General features: G+C 43.3%; 1 protein-coding gene across 1 annotated transcript; it reads left to right on the forward strand.

The window, feature by feature from the left end:
* The first annotated feature begins 225 nt into the window (after positions 1-225).
* On the forward strand, positions 226-14,352 carry si:dkeyp-114g9.1 (uncharacterized protein LOC555399 homolog). The gene is given in 13 exon segments (XM_045210049.1): positions 226-492; positions 624-760; positions 762-898; positions 3,508-3,562; positions 3,564-3,603; positions 4,849-5,075; positions 5,077-5,120; positions 5,558-5,667; positions 9,953-10,058; positions 10,061-10,113; positions 12,427-12,618; positions 14,202-14,272; positions 14,274-14,352. Coding segments are annotated over 13 exon segments (1,518 nt in total).
* Positions 14,353-16,651: the final 2,299 nt, after the last annotated feature.

A 16,651-nucleotide genomic window follows, 5' to 3' on the forward strand; every position in this document is an offset into this window, starting at 1 on the left:
CCAACTCCATATTAATGCCCATGATTTTGAAATTAGATGTTCGAGCAGGTGTCCACATACTTTTGATCATGTAGTGTAGCTCATGGCATGCCGGGCAAACTCAATCAAGCGTTCCTCGTGCCCAGGTGTGACATTCCCAGGTTACTTCCCCTTTGACTGCAACAATGGTACGTTCTTCAATGTTAAATCCGTCTCAAGAATGGCTGACTATGGCAGGTGGCAAACATGGCACTGCACGACGGGAGTTGAGAGAATGAGTTGCAGGGACAGTGCTCTCTTTTATCCACGACCTCGTTTGAGGTCAAAGAAGAAAGCAGGCAATGGGAGTACACACTTGAAAGCTCAAACACGGGGATACTAGACTTGATTGACGAAGTCTTTATTCTCAACTTATGGCAGCTGGATCCCACGTCTCTCTTGAGGGTTGGGAGCACCTGCCGAACCTTGTTTTGAGTTTGTTCCTGCAACTCACTCTGGACAAGACACTTACAGGTAATGTAAAACATATGTTTTTTTATTAGTAGTTTTAGACTTTTTTTTGATGGACCCGAGATTTGCTGATCCTTTTTTGTGAATGAATAAAGTTCACGTTCATCACTTGTAGGCTTCTCCTCTCTACACAGATGTCGTTTGGAGTCCCGTTTGCCACCGCCAACTGCTCCATCACAGCCAAGAGTGCCTTCTGTTTGATCTTCATGTGGAGAACTCTCTTCAGAAATCTGCACTGTAACCGGTCACTCTAGGAGAAGCTGTTTGCAGAGATTCCCACCACACAAGTACTGGACCCAGTGGCTGGTTCTGGAGGAGAATGTTCCTCTGCCCTCAGTGAGGCTGCCCTGCGCTGACATAGAGAGCTTATGGGGAATTGAGAAGGATGTGTTGGCAGGTCCAGTCCAAGGTGAGTTCAGTTCTTTTTGGAAGTTGTAAAGTTATATTTAAATTGGCAGTTTGGCTCCGAAGAGATGCCACCCCTTGTGTTAAAGAGCCACTGAACACACCGATTGGCACATGTTTTTTTGTTGCTCATTAGAAAAACAAGATTTTAGTCTTGGAGGTGTTTCCTCTTTGGTTAATGTTTGTCCCCCATGAGATACTGTAGATGTGGAAGCCTAGTTCACTTCCTCAAAATCACCAGAATGAATCTAAGAACTTAAGAAATCTGTAATAAATTTAACATTTTTGCCAAGTATATTTTAGTTGCACAATTTTACATCTAAGGTGTTTGGTGCAGTATTTCTCAAGTTAAAAAAATTTGCGATGTGTTGTCTTATGTAAACAAAATCGGGCTGCTGGGCATGTCTGTCTCGCTGTTTATGCTATTGGATAGAGAACAATCATCGCAGCTGTTCACCCATGTTGGGGCGGCGCACAATTGGCCCAGCGTCGTCCAGGGTAGGGGAGGGAATGGCCGGCAAGGATGTAGCTCAATTGGTAGAGCATGGCGTTTGCAACGCCAGGGTTGTGGGTTCGATTCCCACGGGGGGCCAGTATGAAAAAATAATAATGTATGCACTCACTAACTGTAAGTCGCTCTGGATAAGAGCGTCTGCTAAATGACAAAAAAAATTTTTTTTTAAATTTAAAAAAATGTTAGTGGGCAAAATGTACATCCTCAAATGCAATAGTACACATTTTGCCATGGGGCAGAGAGAAAATTTAGCATTTTTAAAGCTGAAATACAGGTGTGTTGACTGTGATAAAATGCACTGGATTATGAGATATCTTGTTTGCTAAATGAACAAATGAAATAGGCAGTGGCATGGTACATATAGCCATTGAAGGACAGTGACATACAGTGCATTCGGAAAGTATTCAGACCCCTTGACTTATTTCCATATTTTGTTACGTTACAGCCTTATTCTAAAATTGATTAAATAAAACATTTCCCTCATCGATCTACATACAATATCCCATAATGACAAAGTGAAAACAGGTTTTTAGAAATTTTTCAAAAACAGATATACCTTAATTACATAAGTATTTAGACCCTTTGTTATGAGACTCGAAATTGAGCTCAGGTGCGTCCTGTTTCCATTGATCATCTTTGAGATGTTTCTACAACTTGATTGGAGTCCACCTGTGGTCAATTTAATTGATTGGACATGATTTGGAAAGGCACACACCTGTCTATATAAGGTCCCACAGTTGACAGTGCATGTCAGAGCAAAAACCAAGCCATGAGGACGAAGGAATTGTCCGTAGAGCTCCGAGACAGGATTGTGTCAAGGCACAGATCTGGGGAAGGGTACCAAAACATTTCTGCAGCATTGAAGATCCTCAAGAACACAGTGGCCTTCATCATTCTTAAATGGAAGAAGTTTGGAACCACCAAGACTCTTCCTAGAGCTGGCCGCCCGGCCAAACTGAGCAATCGGGGGAAAAGGACCTTGGTCAGGGATGTGACCAAGAAATCAATAGTCACTCTGACAGAGCTCCAGAGTTCCTCTGTGGAGATGGGAGAACCTTCCAGAAGGACAACCATCTCTGCAGCACTCCACCAATCAGGCCTTTATGGTAGAGTGGCCAGACGGAAGCCACTCCTCAGTAAAAGGCACATGACAGTCAGGATCTAGGGAAAGATGAACGGCGCAAAGTACAGAGAGATCCTTGATGAAAACCTGCTCCAGAGCACTCCGGACCTCAGACTGGGACGAAGGTTCACCTTCCAACAGGACAACGACACTAAGCACACAGCCAAGACAACGCAGCAGTGGCTTCAGGACAAGTCTCTGAATGTCCTTGAGTGGCCCAGCCGGAGCCTGGACTTGAACCCAATTGAACATCTCTGGAGAGACCTGAAAATAGCTGTGCAGCGACGCTCCCCATCCAACCTGACAGAGCTTGAGAGGATCTGCACAGAAGAATGGGAGAAACTCCCCAAATACAGGTGTGCCAAGCTTGTAGTGTCATACCCAAGAAGACTCAAGGCTGTAATCGCTGCCAAAGGTGCTTCAACAAAGTACTGAGTAAAGGGTCTGAATACTTATGTAAATGTGATGTTTCATTTTATTTTATACATTTGCAAACATTTCTAAAAACCTGTTTTTGCTTTGTCATTATGGGGTATTGGGTGTAGATTGATGAGGGGAAAAAATTATTTAATCAATTTTAGAATAAGGCTGTAACGTAACAAAATGTGGAAAAAGTCAAGGGGTCTGAATACTTTCCGAATGCACTGTATGTGGTTTTCAGTTAGTTACTTTTGGCAACCCATCCTGTGAGAGTGAATGTTAATCTGTTCTGTTATATTTAATCTAATCTGACTAAACCAGTGCACTGCTTGCTACGAATTCTATCTGATGGTGTTTGCATGTTTAGGTAAAAAGTATAATGTCCTGTTTGGAACACTGACAAGTAAAAGCAATCTGATTGGCTGGGCTTGCCTCCCTAGAGGCCTACGCCCCTGCTGCCACACATATTGTCCTGAATGAAAGTTTGGCAGGTAGTGGAAGAATGTTTGTCACTTGAATATTGCAACCGTGTTTTGTTCTTCTTTGGTAGACAAAGATGATGATGATGATGAGGGCAACATGCTGAAGTTTGAATGGAAGAAGCTGTATGCCTCTTGAGCATCCTGGAAGTATTGCCAATGTTTTCCAGCATGTTCTCAAGCAACTACATGCGATGCATGCATACTAACAAAGTTTTGCAGGTGTTCACATGGTTTTGGGCATGTGCCAGGTGCTAGAAATGTCAACAGCAGTACCGGTGCTCTAAAAACATTCAGGTAAATTATACTTTCCTGTGGATATTTTCTCTCTAATTTTGACATACTGACGGACCAACTGCAGACAACCGGTAGAGTAATTTCAAATGTAATTTTATTCAACATTCTGGCTTGGACTGTGAATTGGTATCAGTCTGATTTATTAGGCAAGGTCATATGGGGCATACCATTTTTTATTTTTTTTACTTTTGCTGGGATCAATTTTAGGACTAGTCTGCTCTCCACAGCCAGTTATGAATTATAATTAGTCTCTTCACTGTGAACGCAATGGGATTCAAAGGTGGTAATGTCCTTTATTGCCTGCTATGAGCTGGATGCCGTATTTGTTATACAGATGGACTTTTTGGCAGTGCAGATGAAGGCTCTTGACTGTTGTGCTGTGGCAATGGCCAAGTTATGTGTGAATACTGGCCAGAAACATGGCTGTTCCCAATGGATAAAGAAAACACCTGTAAGCAATGACTTTATTTAATCCTCAAAGCAGAGCCCTCATCTGACTCATCATACCCAATCTTTCGAATGCTGTACTGGGAAGCACGACATTGGCATTTTACTCTGGAAAACCTTTGAGCTGTATCCCCTTGCAGGATTCTGGTTTATTACAGACAGTCTGTCTATGATTGAAGCCATCGAGGTAAAAAAGGTTATCCAATTTTTTGCACTGCTGAGTTGCTTCAAAGTGTTTTTATCGGCTGGTGATATGGGGAGCGGAAACTTAGACACAAATAGTTTCAGTTTCCGAGCTGTCTCCCTCCGGATTATGAGTCATGTTATACCCTCTGAACTGGAGCACTAGTCCTACCCTTTATACACCATCTGAAATCAACTGCATAGGCCTACAGGCAGGGCAATGTTTATGGCAGCTAATGGCCTATAGGCCTCCCTTATTCATATACTGTATGTTCCATTTCATGATCCCAAAATACATTTTACAAACTTCTGTAAGTGACATGAATCGATCTGTGTACATTTAAAAATTAGTCCAGTTTTCCCCGTATATTTTGGACTCCACTAGATTTAGATGGGGACTGTTGTGGCGTTATCCATGTATTGGAGCATCAATGCAATTTCACCCTTGACATGCAGTGCATCCACTTGTGCTAAAGGTTTCTACCCTGAAGCCTTTCTCCCTGCCTCTACCAGACCACTGCGAGCTGGAGACCAGGTTCAGTCAGTACACCCAGTATCGGTTCCTGTGGCTCTTTACCTACTGGCTGTTCTGCCAGCCGTCATCCTTCGACAGGCAGCTCAGGGCCATCTACCTACAGTGATGGAAGCACAGTAAGAGGACGGTGGCATCCTGGGGAGGCACACTGTGTGACGTCCGCTACCTGGCCTCGCTCCACCACCGACTACTGGAAGGGCAAGCTGGCCCGGGGTGACGGGACTGTGGGTGAGTAACGCTTTGAGATGTTGCGCCCACCCTATACTTTTATTCTACTTTGTGTTAATGTTATGCACAGTCATGGCACTCTGATTCAATTGACTGCGCTGAGTGTATCAAACCTTGTGCTTACTCTGGATTTGTTTTAGAATGGTGCCCACTCTTGGGTGCTCATAAATACACTTCACTCATTATGGTTATATTAATTTTCTATGCCACAAGAATAATATCATACCACCTTGACTAATGACTGTTAATGGTAGCATTTCTTTATACATTATTAATTGGATGCAGTGAGTAGGGAAATTAATAAGCCTCTCCCTCGACACTGAGGCTCTTCTATGGAGCATTACCCTGTGTTCAGCTCTGCTGTCTGTTGTACTATAAGAGGTTTTGAACAAAGGCCACTGGCTTTCATGCCAAGTGTCTATTCTCCTTCCTCCCAGGAATTCAGACGGTGGAGAACTATTTCTCCATGTGCAAATCAATGGTGGCCTTAATTTTAAGTGCATTCCCGCTGATACAGATACTGTGCCTATCGGCATTTTGTCTGGTGGTAATGGGGCTACCTTGGCAAACATGCCAGTGGTCATACCTTCCTGTGTGGTGTCCCATATACAACAGGAGTTCCCTGATCCTGGTGCAGAATACACAGGGTTTGTCCCTCCCCATATTAACTGATACCACTCAATTCAATAATAAAAAAAGACTAAATAAAAGTTGTCTAGTAAAAATGTGATGCCAAGTCTATGTTCATTCAGAGACATCGGTATCAAGCCCGTCTGTCAGTCTGGACTTTGACGACCGTTGGTGAGCAGGCAAGAGTTGAGGCTGGAGGTTAGGTCTTTGCCAGAGCCCCAGTGATGGCTATAGCAGCATAGATCAGCTCCTTGCCCCTCTTCAAAGATACTACACAGACACTCAGACAGACACTCAGACAGACAGACACTCAGACAGACAGACAGGCAGAACACTGATTTACATTATCATTGGTGGTTATGATTAGCCTGGGGGAACCAACCTGATCGCTGCGTTCACCTTTGTTATCATAAATGTGCAGTGAAATAGAATGGTGAACACAGCGATCAGGTTGGTTCTGCCAGACTAGGTTATGCCCTTGACATTATATGAATCCAAGAAGTAGAAAATAAGCAACAAATGTCAGTTTACATCAATTGTTTCACAATTGGGTTTTCAAATGTATCAAAGTAATGAAGTGGTTTACCTTCTGTATTTCTACAAATGATGAGCCTGTGAAAGCTGTTGCCGTTGGCCGGATACTTGCCAACATTCATAGGAATGCACACAGCGAGGGCATGTCTGCATGATGCTGATGAGGGCCCCCTTGCTGGTCTTCTCTATGCTTCATGTTCTGCTCAAACTGGACATCTCTTGAACAACTGCAACAGGCAATCTTATGAGGTGGTGTTGACTGGGAGGGCCTGTGACAGGGTGATTTATAATAGACAGCTAAGTGGTAAATTGCATTTTGGGTCTAAAGAAAGGACGACACTAATGCACTTCACAACCAAAATGACTCTACTAGTTGTATCTGCTTGGCTGGGGAATTGGCCTATTATTTTATCAAGCTGGGTATTGTATTTTTGAATACAACTTTTCACATAACACACTATCTGTTGTTGATGAAGGCAGTAACTCTGGTCACTATCAGAGGCCTTATGACGATGTGTCCTTTTCATAGGAGTTGAGGGAGGTGGTGTCACAAGGGTACTTGTGTCGCATGACACACTTTCATTCTGAGGTCTTGCCTGACAGGCTGTGAAAATGGTAAGTGAACAGTGAATGAAATGATTTTGAGGTTGCTAAACCATTGCAATCACATTGCTGGACGTGTTATGATACCCACCTTTGCTGCTTCTGTTAGGTCCCAGCATCCGTTCATGACCAGGGGATCAGACTGGCACCCAACTGTCCACTTTGTCTAACAGAAAAACAGGTTAAACGATTGTCATCATCCCTCAATTATAAACATTGCTTGAGATCTCGTTTGGAAGCTAATTCTATGCTTTACAGATTGGATTAGATTCAGGCCAGTGACGCTGTTACACTATGCAACCAACTGTGACATGTTTTGCTATGGTCCTGGGTTGGTTTGAGTTTGCTGCTGCTAGTTAGTACACTGTGACTGTTTCGTCTAGATTACAATTACTAACTTGGAGTGGAATGGAAATAATTGCTATATTATGTTGTCAAATTTACTTTCGATGTTGCCATTGCTGTTACTAGCAAAGTTTGTCAAATAGCTAGCAATGCTAATGTTAGCTAGCTAAAATACGGTGGTCCCCTCTATCGTAGTTAGCTGGCTAAGGTTATAGCTACTGTATCTAAAGTCAATCTGGCCACATCACAATCATGACAAAAGGTTTTCCTACAAATGATTTACCTTTTTAAATGTTATCGTGTTTCTAAGCCAAATCCGAGTTTTATTGAGGTAGGCTAACGCTAGGTAGGGTGGCTAACGCTAGCAAGGTGGATGACGTTAGCTAGGCTAGGGGTTAAGGTTAGGGTTAGCTAACACGCAAAGTAGCTAAAAAGTATTAAGTTGCTAAAATGCTAAAGTTGTCCGTGATGAGATTTCAAACACGCAACATTTGGGTTGCTAGACGTTCGCAATATACGCCCACCCATCCACCCCGACCAACCCCTTACTTTCGTTGTGGCCTTAAGTAACCAAATGTAGCATATCATACTAATTTTAGTGTCCCAAATTAAAATGTACTATATCAAATCAAATAATATGTTATTGGTCACATACACATGTTTAGCAGGTGTTATTGCGGGTGTAGCGAAATGCTTGTGCTTCTAGCTCCAACCGTGCAGTAATATCTAACAAGTAATAACTAACAATTTCACAACAAATACCCAATACACACAAATCTTAGTAAGGAATTAATTAAGAACATATAGATATATGAACAAGCGATGTCAGAGCTGCATGGACTAAGATACCGTAGAATAGTATAGAATACAGTATATACATATGAGATGAGTAATGCAAGATATGTAAACATGATTAAAGTGCTAGTGTTCCATTTCTTAAAGTGGCCAGTGATTTATAGTCTAAGTCTATAGGCAGCAGCCTCTAATGTGCTAGTGATGGCTGTTTAACAGTCTGATGGCCTTTTCAGTCTCTCGGTCCCAGCTTTGATGCAACTGTACTGACCTCGCCTTCTGGATGATAGTGGGGTGAACAGATATTTATTCCTATCTGCGCGATGAACTGAGAATCCCTCTGGCTGGACCGTTTCCGAGTATCCCGAGAGAGCCATGTTTCCGTGAAACAAAGTATGTTACAGGCCCTGATGTCTCTCTGGAAAGAAATCCTTGCCCTGAGCTCATCAACTTTGTTATCCAAAGACTGAACATTAGCGAGTAATATACTCGTAAGCGGTGGGTGGTGTACGCGCCTCCTAAGTCGAACCAGCAGGCCGCATCAAGTGCCTCTCCTCTGCCGGCGATGTTTGGGTCGGCCTCTGGAATCAGTTCAATTGCTCTTGGGAGAGCGAACAAAGGATCTGCTTCGGGGAAGTCGTATTCCTGGTCATAATGCTGGTAGTTCTGGTGAATTACCGCCGCTCTAATATCCAATAGTTTTTCCCGGCTGTATGTAATGACACAAAATATTTCCTGAGCGAATAAAGTTTAAAAAAATAAAAATAAAAATACACAAAGTTTCCTAAGAGCTAGTCGCGAGGCCGCCATCTCCGTCGGCACCATCTTACTAGTCTATGAGACCAGGCTGGTGTATCCTGCTGGAAGCATGCATTGCATGGTCAATCCAAATAGGGCTTTTCAGTCTCAAACGGCTGTGATCCTTTGAACACGTTGGTTGGGGGTGATGAAACAACAGAGCCCCATTTAATGAAGGGAAGCGAAGTCGGCGGACATGTGATTTGCACATGGAGCTTGGCAAAAGGGGGCTAATTGTAATCCAAACCCAACCTTCATTTACTCGTTGTGACGCACTGAGGTTTCAAACTCAGTTTTAGACTAGACTGACTTTGACCAAATTTATCCTATTTACACTTTGTAGTCAATTTTGACGCTAGAATAAATGTTTCTGACTCGATGGCACAGGTCGTTTTCAAAGGGATTAGTTGGTTTTTAGGGGCAGTCACTCTTTAAATGACTACATTTCAGGCAAAATGAGTGGAGTGTAATGTGCAGTGTACCTACCTAAATGACAGCACAATTATGTTTTTGTCAACACTTGACTTGTATTGGAAAAAATATGAGAGATGCCTGACTTTTCAACATTATGGAGGACAATGATCATTTCCTTTGCCAAACTGCTTGTATACAAATGAATTTCTGGCATCGATTCAGTGGTGTCTTTAGTATTCCATCAGTGTGCATCTTCTTCCATTAAGCATCTCCAGATCATTAGCTCTGTGCTGGTGATTTCACAGGTCACAGCTTGAGCAGGCTGCAGGAAGCGCATAGTCCCATGTAATGGACTGCTAAATGGATTATAGACGTATCAATGCATGTCCCACTCAATTACACTTCATGTGTGAATACAGGCTAGCTGCAGCCTTGTACTCTATAGCAATAGCCAGAAATACAATCAAGGACAGTGTTACCAAGAAAATTGATAAAATCATATTGGCTTTTGGCACATTAGTGGTTTGTATAAGAAATTATGGATGGAATTGTTTTTCTCAGCTAGTTTACTTGATGTATAGAATTGGAAAAGCACTTGTTAACTTTGGCATGAGGAATTAGCTTGGATGACAATAGTATATAAGCTGCTGTAGTGTTTGATGTTCCTAAATTCTACTGTATGATTGTCTGATGGATTAGTGATTGACTGAGTGCAGGTGTACGAGGACACCCTGCAGGGCGTGTACCTGCTGCAGGAGACCCTTGTGGAGCACAAGTGGTTCTGGCAGGTAGCCAAGGTCCAGATTGCCCGAGTGTGCACCCTAAAGAGACTGCCATCAACTGGAAGATAATCGAGACACTGCCCTACTACAAGTATGTGATTATTACACTGAACAAAAATATAAATGCAACATGCAACAATTTGAAAGATTTTACTGAGTTACAGTTGATTTAAGGAAATCCGTCAATTGAAATAAAGTTGCTGGATATTGGCGGGAACTGGAACACGCTGTCGTACAAGTCCATCCAGAGCATCCCAAACATGCTCAATGGGTGACATGTCTGAGTAGGCAGGCCATGGAAGAACTGGGACATTTTCAGCTTCCAGTAATTGTGTACAGATCCTTGCAACATGGGGCCGTGCATTATCATGCTGAAACATGAGGTGATGGCGGCGGATGAATTGCACGACAATGGGCCTCAGGATCTCGTCACGGTATCTCTGTGCATTCAAATTGCCATAGATAAAATGCAATTCTGTTCGTTGTCCGTAGCTTATGCCTGCCCATACCATAACCCCACCTCCACCATGGAGCACTGTTCACAACGTTGTCATCAGCAATCCACTCTGCCATCTGCTCGTCACAGTTGAAACAGGGATTCATCCGTGAAGAGCACACTTCTCCAGCGTGCCAGTGGCATTTGAAGGTGAGCATTTGCCTACAGAAGTCAGTTACGACGCCAAACTGCAGTCAGGTCAAGACCCTGGTGAGGTCGATGAGCACACAGATGAGCTTCCCTGAGACGGTTTCTGACAGTTTGTGCAGAAATTCACAGTTTCATCAGCTGTCCGGGTGGCTGGTCTCAGACAATCCCGCAGGTGAAGAAGCTGGATGTGGAGGTCCTAGACTGGCGTTGTTACACGTTGCCTGTGGTTGTGAGGCCGGTTGGACGTACTGCCAAATTCTCTAAAATGATGGAGGCGGCTTATGGTAGAGAAATTATCATTAAATTCTCTGACAACAGCTCTGGTGGACAGCTTGCCAATTGCACGCTCCCTCAAAACTTGAGATCTGTAACATTGTGTTATGTGCACATTTGAGTGGCCTTTTATTGTCCCCAGCACAAGGTGCACCTGTGTAATGACCATGCTGTTTAATCAGCTTCTTGATATGCCACACCTGTCAGGTGGATGGATTATCTTGGCAAAGGAGAAATGCTCACCAACAGGGATGTAAACAAATTTGTGCACAACATTTTAGAAAAATAAGCTTCTTGTGCGTATGGAACATTTCTGGGATCTTTTATTTCAGCTCATGAAACATGGCACCAACACTTTACATGTTGCGTTTATATTTTTGTTCCATATACAGTGAGGGAAAAAAGTATTTGATCCCCTGCTGATTTTGTACGTTTGCCCACGGACAAAGACATGATCAGTCTATAATTTTAATGATAGGTTTATTTGAACAGTGAGAGACAGAATAACAACAAAAAAATCCAGAAAAACGCATGTCAAAAATGTTATAAATTGATTTGCATTTTAATGAGGGAAACAAGTAATAAATAAGGTTGGAATAATACTGTGAAAATGATAAAGCCCTTTTAGTGTGTTAGAAAAGAACACCTGAAATTTCTGCCTGTTTTGGTGGGATGGAGTTTTGGCCTGTCTAGTGACGTCACCAGGCGGTAAATTGGTGAATGGACCCTTATGCGTTTCAGATCATATTGAGTGGGAATATGGAACTATACTGTCAGTTGGTTAAAAACTTGTTAGATATGCTTTGAAGCCTGTGGAGAGAGCAGTGTGTATCGGCGCACCGCTGGTAGCTTCAAAGACATTGCCTGCAGAGCAGCACCCAGCGCTATCCACTGTCAGTCGATGATATGTTTGAACTTCAAGACTGCTCATCCCCTCAACCTATACAGAGGAGTTCAACAGAAGCACATAACTCAAACTCAGAGCCTGAATCTTTTACCCCAGAATTGAATGACATTTTTCCAGGCTCATTGTGTTTTTCCCCTGCCTTCTTAAAGTGCAGTTCAAACCACAACAAACCGGTCACCCTGCCAGATTCGGCAAACAGCTGAGGGCTGGGGATGGAGAAATGTAACCATAGCTCTACAGAGCTATGAATGCAAGGACAATCCATGAGATCAAAATTATAGTTTAAACCATGTTTTGTAATTATACAGTGTTTGTAAACAATGTAATTTAAACAAAGGTGAATGCTTATTTTGGGTTCTGATGGGGTTAGACAGTTGAACTAAATTCTTGAGACATTTAATTAATTTAAAAGTCCAAACATGGATGTTGCAAACACAGATTGCTCCTTTTTTTGTATCAGGAACATGACTATTTTGGAATTCATAAAACATTTTTGTCATGCATTTTCTGTCATTCATTCATATTAGCCAGATGGCCATTAGAAATGTCAGAAGTTTAACTTTCTGGTCATCCCCCAGGCAGTACATAGTGTCAGGCAATGCGGTGTACCTAGGGCGCATGCAGGGCTTCCTCCAAAGGAAGAGGCTGGTCCATCACTGGATCTTCCTGGAGCAGAACTCCTGGGTCAGACGGGTGCTGCCTGACAACCTTTACCCTCTGCTGGAGTTTGACACCAAGATCTCCCAAGGTACAGTAGAACCTCTGTTCTCCAGTATGTACCCACCCTATCAGCTACAGGTTCTCTTAAGATTTTCCTTCTATTGATTTCTTCAATGTTGTCCTTTCTCATTTAGGTTCTTACTAGTTTTACTTGTAGTGCTAATGCACTACCATGATACCATGATGATATTGATCGTAGTCAATATTTAACAGGGGAAAATCCCCTCCTCCATGCAGCCAGGGTGGGAGGTATTGAGTATATAAGTGGTTTGACATAATTTACCCTGAGCTGTGCTACAGCCATCCATCACTGGCCCCAGCCATGACAGGTTGTCAACATGCTGTACATTTTTTACATTTGGATTTAGTACCTGGGCCTGCCCATGGCTGACTGACCCATGGTCATAGATGGACACAACCAAAGGGGCCATTTGTCTTGTTTACAAGCCTCAAATTATGGCTTTGCAGGTCTGTGTTCCTTCTGCTGCAACTGTAGTGCTATCAATACACATACAGCTTAATTAAATAGTACCCGCAAAACACCAGTCTCAACGTCAACAGTGAAGAGGCGACTCTGGGATGCTGACCTAAGCAGAGTTGCAAAGAAAAAGCCATATCTCAGACTGGCCAATAAAAATAAAAGATTAAGATGGGCAAAAGAACACATACACTATACTTTTTCTTTGCAACTCTGCCTAGAAGGTCAGCATCCCGGAGTTGCCTCTTCACTGTTGACGTTGAGACTGGTGTTTTGCGGGTACTATTTAATGAAGCTGCCAGTTGAGGACCTGTGAGGCGTCTGTTTCTCAAACTAGACACTCTTATGTATTTGTCCTCTTTCTCAGTTGTGCACCGGGGCCTCCCACTCCTCTTTCTATTCTGGTTAGAGCCAGTTTGCGCTGTTCTGTGAAGGGAGTAGTACACAACGTTGTACAAGATCTTCAGTTTCTTGGCAATTTCTCGCATGGAATAGCCTTCATTTCTCAGAACAAGAATAGACTGACGAGTTTCAGAATAAAGTTATTTGTTTCTAGACATTTTGAGCCTGTAATCGAACCCACAATTGCTGATGCTCCAGATACTCAACTAGTCTCAAGAAGGCCAGTTTTATTGCTTCTTTAATCACCACAACAGTTTTCAGCTGTGCTAACATAATTGCAAAAGGGTTTTCTAATGATCAATTAGCCTTTTAAAAGGATAAACTGTACTGATGATTGCTGATAATGACCCTCTGCACGCCTATGTAGATATTCCATAAAAAATCAGCCATTTCCAGCTACAATAGCCATTTACAACATTAACACTTTCTACACTGTATTTCTGATCAATTTGATCTTATTTTATTGGACAAAAAAATGGCTTTTCTTTAAAAAACAAGGACATTTCTAACTTTTGAACGGTAGTGTATATTTTATGGAAAATAGATGTATGTTTCTGAACAAAGCATCATGCTGCCTTGTTGACAACATGACTGAGCGAGGCAGAATACTGTTCGATTCGAGCAGGGCGTGCCTCCCTCACTTTGCACCGGCTTCACCCAGTCACGTGACGGGCCATAGACCGGTGCAAAATCCGGTCCATCTTAATCGAATCCCCTCATTGTCTGATGTGCTTCACGGTTGTGGTGTGGTCTGTACTCCATGCCAGCCCAGCTGAGCAGGGTGATCTGGCTGTACCTCCACTCTGGACAGAAGCTCTACCTAGAGGTAGTGTGCTCAGGCCAGTCTGGGTCACTACTGCAGACTCTCCCCTGGCCCTGGGCTCCCCATGCAGCTCCATCTCCACTAGCTGGCTAACACACTGACTGACTGACCCCCAGACCACTCTGGAGATGTTTTAGAGATGGCTGTACACAGTTCCTCTCCTTTTTTTTATTTAACCTAGATCCGGTGTCCACTGAGCTTTTTAGATCACAGATATTTTTCTTGTATTTTATGTCCCCTCAGATTTTAGCTAGAGCTGCTAAGGTGCAATTGATCACTTTTTTAAAAATGTATTATTTTAACTTTGTAATCATGACGAATTTCTAAATGGGCAATAGTGCTTTTTTAAAATCAATATCAATCATTATTCTGATTTCACACGTTGGCCTATGAAATGTAGGCTATTGATTGATTCATGTACTTTGTAGAAACCTAGATTGTAGAGTCCTATGCTGTCGTGTCAATTTATGCCTCATACATCAGCTGATGGGCAATTATGGGAAGCTGAGGGTTGGGATGTGGAACTGGAGACAAGTGGGAGTGGAGTTGCTGGGCGGGGGATAGAATGACGGTCAAAGATAAAAGTAAAAATTAAGTTTTATGAAACAAAACAAAAAAGTAAGTTTGAATGACACTGAGGGGCAATGCTGTTACATCCCATGTCTGTTTGCCTGAGGCTGATGCCGTGCAGGTGCTTGTACGTGTGTACACATGCATAGACACACACTCGCATTCAAACGCACACATGTGCACACACACACACGTAAATAGTGCCACACATGCACTCAAATGTATTCAGTTGGTCTTGCTGTTTTAATTTTTTTGGGTTCGGGGGTGGGGAATAGAGGGTGAGGTTTCATTTATTTTTGGAGGGGGTGGGTCTCGGATGGTTGAGGGGCAGCTCTTGGGAACTGTGGGGGGATCTTGGAGGGTTGGTGGCCTGGCGGTTGGGAGCTTGGGCCGGTGGCCGATAGGTCGCTGGTTCAGGTCCCCGTTTTGACTTGGTGGGAGATCTGTTGACGTGCCCTCGGGCAGGGCGTTGACCCTGGTTGTGTCTGTGGGCCGCTCTGGGTGAGAGTCTGTTAGATGACTGAATGTAATGTAAATGTTGAGCGGCTTCACTGCAGGTAGATTGTATGTTTTAACATTCAAGATAACAAAAATAATAATAATAATTATGGTTTAGCCAACAGATGGAGTGAACTACATCTACATCGACGGGGCTGTAGTGGAACAGGTTGAGAGCTTCAAGTTCCTTGGTGTCCACATCACCAACAAACTATCATGGTCCAAACACACCAAGACAGTCGTGAAGAGGGCACGACAAAGCCTATTCCCCCTCAGGAGACTGAAAAGATTTGGCATGGGTCCTCAGATCCTCAAAAATTCTACAGCTGCACCATCGAGAGCATCCTGACTGGTTGCATCACCGCCTGGTATGGCAACTGCTCGGCCTCCGACCGCAAGGCACTACAGAGGGTAGTGCGTACAGCCCAGTACATCACTGGGGCCAAGCTTCCTGCCATCAAGGACCTCTATACCAGGCAGTGTCAGAGGAAGGCCCCCATATGTGAATTGATTGCCCCCCATTTATCCTCTGAGTTTGTACTGCTTGGTGACCTAAATTGGGATATGCTTAATACCCCAGCCATCCTACAATCCAAGCTAGATGCCCTCAACCTCACGCAAATTATCAACGAACCTACCAGGTACAACCCTAAATCCTTAAACATGGGTACCCTCATAGATATCATCCTGACTAACATACCCTCTAAATACACCACAGCTGTCTTCAACCAGGATCTCAGCGATCACTGCCTTATTGCCTGCGTCCGTAACGGGTCCGCGGTCAAACAACCACCCCTCATCACTGTCAAACGCTCCCTAAAACACTTTAGCGAGGAGGCCTTCCTAATTGACCTGGCCCAGGTATCCTGGATGGATATAGATCTCATTCCGTCAGTAGAGGATGCCTGGTTGTTCCTTAAAAGTAATTTCCTCTCAATCTTAAATAAACATGCCCCATTCAAAAATACAGAACTAAGAACCGATATAGCCCCTGGTTCTCCTCAGACTTGACTGCCCTTGACCAGCACAAAAACATCCTGTGGCGTACAGCATTAGCATCAAAAAGCCCCCGCGATATGCAACTTTTCAGGGAAGTTAGGAACCAATATACACAAGCAGTCAGGAAAGCAAAGGCTAACTTTTTCAAACAGAAATTTGCATCCTGTAGCACTAACTCCAAAAAGTTTTGGGACACTGTAAAGTCCATGGAGAATAAGAGCACTTCCTCCCAGCTGCCCACTGCACTGAGGCTAGGAAACACTATCTCCACCGATAAATCTACAATAATCGAGAATTTCAACAAGCATTTTGCTACA

Source organism: Coregonus clupeaformis, chromosome 33 (assembly GCF_020615455.1).
Source record: "Coregonus clupeaformis isolate EN_2021a chromosome 33, ASM2061545v1, whole genome shotgun sequence".
Classification (NCBI taxonomy): domain Eukaryota; kingdom Metazoa; phylum Chordata; class Actinopteri; order Salmoniformes; family Salmonidae; genus Coregonus; species Coregonus clupeaformis.